Source organism: Archocentrus centrarchus, chromosome 24 (assembly GCF_007364275.1).
Source record: "Archocentrus centrarchus isolate MPI-CPG fArcCen1 chromosome 24, fArcCen1, whole genome shotgun sequence".
Taxonomy (NCBI): Eukaryota; Metazoa; Chordata; class Actinopteri; order Cichliformes; family Cichlidae; genus Archocentrus; species Archocentrus centrarchus.
The window spans coordinates 16,454,710-16,460,877 of NC_044369.1; the positions used below are offsets into that span (position 1 = coordinate 16,454,710).

General features: G+C 39.3%; 1 protein-coding gene across 1 annotated transcript; it reads left to right on the forward strand.

Annotated features, from left to right (window-relative positions):
* Positions 1–681: 681 nt before the first annotated feature.
* On the forward strand, positions 682–4,982 carry LOC115774682 (histidine triad nucleotide-binding protein 3-like). Its single transcript, XM_030722042.1, has 6 exons — positions 682–760; positions 863–1,066; positions 2,222–2,339; positions 2,588–2,657; positions 4,042–4,168; positions 4,362–4,982. The coding sequence occupies exons 2-6, from the start codon at positions 965–967 to the stop codon at positions 4,467–4,469; spliced, it is 525 nt and encodes a 174-aa protein (XP_030577902.1). The 5' UTR covers positions 682–760; positions 863–964; the 3' UTR covers positions 4,470–4,982.
* The last annotated feature ends 1,186 nt before the right edge of the window (positions 4,983–6,168 follow it).

Here is a 6,168-nt window from a genome sequence, read left to right on the forward strand (position 1 = left end):
TGTCTACATGGCTAAATAGGGGAGACCGGGGCACATTGGACCAAATTTTAGTTTTTTAGCCCCTAATCCGAAACCTGATTTTTAAGAAGGCAATCATAGTATTATGATTATAAATGTTGAGATGTTAGCCATTTTTGTTTTGAGATTCATGCTGGAGAATTCATGGGATCATATTGCAATTTTGAATTTACAAAAGTGAATTTTTGTGATACAATGTGCCCCAAACCAAATGGCAAAAAAAACCCGTCATGATTTTAACATAACTATTTTATTTTTTCCATTTCAGTCCAACAAGAACTTTACAGAATGTGTGATATTTGACAATGAGTACTATTAGCAACATACATAGAACAAGTGCAGATTACCCAGAACACACACACAAAAAAAAGACCAATCAGAAATAAAGACTATTTCAAAACTGGTGTGTAACAGACCAGGTCAGACTGAGAGGTGCCAATTTTGACCTCCACTTGGTATTGATATCATCAGCCAAAGCTGCATCTCAGCTTACTGACAGTTGTATTGTTGTAGATTAATATTAATACTCACTTTTGACATTGAGAAAAATATTAAATATTATAGCACTGATGCTGGCAAGGCTCATGTACAAGGCTACCAATAGAGGTCTCTTCAGGCCCGTTTACACGAGAACGAGCGGATTGATTCAGCTGCAGTGATGAAGGAAAAATCCAGGGTGGATCAATGTGCTCCGATCTCCCCTACATCGAGGCCTTCACAGGTGCACCTAATGAAGTGGCCGGTGAGTGGAAGGGTGACCTAACAGGTCATTTTTTAATATTTTCCAGGGGGGGTCACAAAGTGAGAAAAAAAAATTTAAAAGACGGTGCCTTCATTTCCACAGTGTTTAGTTTGGGGTGGAGCTCCAGAGTAACATCTCTTCACGTCATCGACGATCTTCGGGAAGCGTTCAGGAAACAGACCGGTTTCAGATCATGTGGGAGACATGGCGACAAAAGAGTCAAACTCAGATGAAAATACTGTGGAAACATGTATTTTCTGTTTGATAGCGAATAAAAAAGACGAAGAGACGACGATCCTGAAAGAGGTAAGATGCTTTTCATCACAGGTAGAGCGATACAGGTGTTTTAGGAGGAAACGCTACCCGGATGTTTCTGGTCTAAGAAGTGCTGATAAACTAAATAAAGAAATAAGCGAGAAACACTGTTAGTTTGATGAAAAGTCATTCTCGGTGTTTCTGTTTTGAAGTTACTTGCAGATTTTAGGCGCAGCTGATCCACTTCAGTGGATACAGTTTTAAATGTACGGCCATGAGGGGGAAAACGCAGCATTTAAAAAAAATATAATAAACATAACACAGTAGGGAAAACGCGGGGTCAACATTTTATTTCTTTTTGTGAACTTACAATAAGAGCTGCCGAGCCACAACAACTATTAAAAATCCCTTGAATCCAAAGAATGTGTGTTAAAGCTACGTGAAGCTCTTCTTCCCGTCTCCAAACCTCAGGAAGGAGCAACAGGCTGACAGGAGCGCATCAGTGACTTTCTGTGGCATAATTTGGTGTAATATACCGTCCACGTCAAAGCACAATATATCAGAAGACCAAAAACCATGTTTGTTGTTAATATTTTTATTATAAGATGGATAAAGACAAAAAAAAAGTAGCTCTGCACTGTCCGTCATTGTGATTCACTGACTCTGTGTGCTTTAGGATTTTAAAGCTGCTCTCACTCCAGTTTAGAAGTGTTTTTAAATGTAGGATGCCTATATTTCAAAGAAGTAAAGGCATCCTGTTTGAATTGAATTGTCTTTAAATGTACCCCCAGGCTTTAATTGTTTTTTTGTTTTTTTTTTAATTAAAGCTAATTTCTTACGCTCTGCCTTTCTGACTGACAAAAGTCAGTCAGAAACAGAGCATTTAGGGCAGTGTGTGTGTGTGTGTGTGTGTGTGTGTATGTATCTATATATATATATATATATATATATATATATATATATATATATATATATATATATATATATATATATATATGATACATACACACACACCTATCAGAATTAGTTAAAGGATGCTGGGGTTCCTCATTCTTTTATCTGCACAGCTGAAGTATCACTACAGGTAGTAGTATGCATTGACAATACTTTCTACTCCACCACTGGAACAAACTGCATTGCATCTTAACAGCGATGCATTCACAGCTTGAATGACACTCTCCTCCTATTTTCTGTTCCCGACTTCAGACTAAAGACCTGGTGTGTTTCAGAGACATTGACCCAGCTGCTCCTCATCACTACCTGGTTGTTCCCAGAGAGCACATTTACAGCTGCTTCTTGTTGCACAAAGGACACATCAATCTAGGTCAGCTAGAAAATGGACCTCCTCTTCACACTGTGGTTATCATGTTGTCACTGCTGCTGCATATTTTCCTTTTTAATACTTGAAACTAGACCTTTACCACTGGTTCTTACACTGCTGCTGCAAACATCTGCTACTCTTAGTTTTCCAAGGCTGCTTCTCCAGCTTTTCAAGATTTACAAAACTCCATCAAAGCTGTTTTTGTCTAATCAGATTTTTTACCAACACATAACAAATCATGTCTCCAATAGTTGAAAGAATGGCAAAACTGGGGAAAGATGTGCTCCGTGACCAAGGGATTACTGATATGATGGATATAAGGTAGGTGGAGGCAGGTCTTCTTTGACCTAAAAACTTTGAGCTGGTTGGAGGTTTGATGCTCCTCTTGTTTCCCACAAAATAAGGAGATGCTCAGTCTGCCTCACAAAGAGTAGAGGAAGGAGGAAACTTCAAACCTGGCACTGACCTGTTAGTATTCAGTAGTTTGATTGAGAGTGGCACTAAAGAAAATTTATACCTGTTCAACTTACAACTCTGCACCCTCTGTAACCCCTGTACCTTTTCCTGAGGACATAAACTCAGACTCTTTATGAAGGTTGTGGTTTATGTCCTTAGTGATTATCAGGTTCTGCTTCATTGCTGTCTCTTCAAATATAACCTGAATGGGTGATGGAGGCAAACATGCCAATTATCTTTCCAGATAATTTGAATTAATGATCTAAGCTTGACAAACGGGTAACCAAATCATGCAGTAATACAATAACAGATAACAGATTTGATAATTGCCCAATAAAATAAAAGCACAGTGCTTTTTATTCATGCCCTGCGACAGGCTGCCAACCTGTCCAGGGTGTACCCTGCCTCTCACCCTGGCAGCTGGGATAGGCTCCAGTTCTCCCATGGGATTTTAGGAATCATTTCCAGTGGCGTCTCATTTCCTGTCCATCCATCCACCTGGACAGGTCACGAGTCTGCCACAGGGCTCACAGGGACAGACAGCCACTCACGCTCACATTCACATTAAGTTAATCAGTGATTCTAAATTGGCTGTAGTTGTAAACATGAACATGATTTCTCAGCCATGGAAAATAAAATCCTGCAGTCTCTGCTGGGTGCAGTGTAACTGCTGCAAGCCAAATTATTACATTAACATTAGATTTGAAAAGCTACCATGTATCTTAATATGACATTAATGACATTAGAAATGAATGGGGATTGTTTTGAACTGCAAATTATGCAAAGCTGACCTGTATAGTCCAAGAATTAAGAATATGAGCAGAGAAATGAGCATAACGAGTATGCCTTTATTGGTTTAGAAGGGTTATAGAAATGTTTTTTTTTGTTTTTTTTTACCACTTGCCAGAGCCAGACAGCTGCTTCTCACTGTTTTCATCCTTTATTGTAAGCTAACCAGCTGCTGACTGTGGCTTCTTATTCAGAATACAGACTTGAGAAGTATAGCAGTCCTCTTCTCAATCAGAAAGCAAACAGTCCCCAGAATATGAACCTTTTGGCTTAAGTAATTGTATGTAAATGTAAATGTATGATACACCTCCACGTTAATGTAAACTATGTAATTATAGTTTAATACGAAGTGAGAGGTAGAGATGTGCTTTGTTGCTCATAAGTGCTTCATTCCTGCTGTGAGCTGCACTTTGGCGTGGTCGTCGGGCTGATTTTAGCGCTGATGTGATTTCCTCCACAGGTTAGGGTTCCACCAGCCACCCTACATTTCAGTAGGTCACCTCCACCTCCACGTGCTTGCCCCCACCAGCCAAATCTCAAAGTACATGGAATATAAGTTCACTCCAGGGACCAACTCTTTTGTTACTGTGAGTACTGGAGGCTACTTCTGCCTCTTTCCTCCCTCCTTATTTCCTTTACCAATTCTCTTACACTACAGTAAGCATGAAGGTCACTGCAGGGATTTCCATGAAGTACTGTTTTTATTGAGATACTTGTACTTTTGTTACCTCTACAAGTTACACATTTGAACCAATAAATTTGTATTTTTTCTCTTTGCAGGAAGAAGTTTTACGGAAGGATCTTAAGAATATTGCCCCACCGCTCCAGTATCATTTGGAGACCTGCAAATTATTTCAGTGCCTCAGCTGCCCTCAAACTGGACTTTAAATCATTGCGGACGAACAAAAAATGTCTCCGAGGAGTCTGAGTCAGAATGAGGACTGCAGACACTCTTAAAATACCTCTGACATTATGAAGAGTGGCATTTACCACATTAGTATTCTGAAGCAGTGGCCAACATCTGGATGGGCCAATGCAATATAGAAAATTAACAGTGTTTTGTACTCATGCATTGTAAGTGTTGTTTTTAATGCAGAGTATGAATGTACATGTCAAAATTGTACTTTTATGGTAGGTACGTTACAATAAGAAGATAATAGATTGATTCCATTGAACACCGCAGTACTGTTTTAAAAAAAAGTACATTATTTAAATTATTTAAGGCATTTTGACAGTTTTCTGTGATTGACAGTCGATGTAGAGAGGAGGAACATGTGTGGAGACCCTGTTGCCTTGGTGTTTGCTGTGTGTCTGCTAATTTGTAATAATTTAAGAATATGTAGCACATATTCAAAAATATGAACACATTTTTTTTTAAATAAATAGAATTTATGTAGAACTCTTGAGTGTTTAATAAGCTAATCGGTGTTTTAAGGCCAGTGTTGTCACTTTTTAATGTTAATTGTTACAAGTCAGTTTACTTTAGTATAATCCTGTAATGCTGGTCTTGGAGATTTTGGTTCATGTTGACATGATAGCATCAAACAGCAGATTTATGGGCTGTACATCCATGATGTGAATCTCCCATTAAACCACATCCCAAAGGTGCTCTGTTGGATTGAAATCTAGTGGCTGTGTAGGCTGTTTGAGTACAGTAAACTCACTGTCATGTTCAAGAAACCAGCTCAGGCCATAAAGGGATGGACATGGTCAGCAGCAATACTCAGGCAGGCTGTGGCCTGTGATGCTCAGTTGGTACTAAAGCACGTGTCAGACTCAATTACAGTTATGGGAGAAGATGCAGAGGGAGACCTGCACAGGTGAGCTGACACTGCTCACACACCAGGAAACGCTGCGCAGCAAAGTCCCGAAGACACAAGGCGTCATTAGCACCGTAACAGACGTCGTCGCTGAGGCACCCGTTACGTGCCCTATACTTGGCGTGAACGGCTGTGTATCACCGCTGAGCCGGCTGATCAAAGGAATTTTGAATTACCGTAATTCCGCACCGTTTGTCCTACCGAAAAAACAGTTTGTGAAAGCTGAGAAATTAGGCTTTATTACAGTTAAAGTTCACAAATGGCGGCACCTTTATCCCTGCAGCTTCAGGGATGCAAATCAGAGCAAGTCTCCACCGCTGTGTTTGCAGCTGCACTTTTTGCTGATAAACTGGACGCACTGCGCAGTTTATGCAGCGTTTTTCCGCAAATGAAGCTCAAAAATTGACATCAAAATTTTTACCTGAAAAATTAGCAAATTTTCATCAGCTTGAAATATTCTAATTTTTCCTGATGTCATTTTTGAAGAATTTTTTAAATTTAATATTTTATTTAATGTGTTGAGGAAAAGGTTGCTGTATTCTGACCATTCAAATCATTTTGCTGATTAAAATGATTTTTGATTCTGTTCGGCCCGCGACTCAGACTGAATCTTGAATTTTGGCCCTTCATATGATTGAGTTTGACGCCATGTACTAAAATTTGTTTTTGTTTTTTTAAACACTAGTTACAACCAAGCAGAAGAGCTTCTCTGAACTCACAATACATTGAACCTTGAAGCATATGGGCTACTGAAGCAGAAGACCACA

Bases quoted from the DNA above. Each gene is read 5' to 3' on its own strand.
- LOC115774682 (XM_030722042.1), top strand. From the start codon at position 965: ATGGCGACAAAAGAGTCAAACTCAGATGAAAATACTGTGGAAACATGT. The intron at 1,067-2,221 runs GTAAGATGCTTT...TCCCGACTTCAG, and splicing joins AGACGACGATCCTGAAAGAG to ACTAAAGACCTGGTGTGTTT. The intron at 2,658-4,041 runs GTAGGTGGAGGC...TTTCCTCCACAG, and splicing joins ACTGATATGATGGATATAAG to GTTAGGGTTCCACCAGCCAC.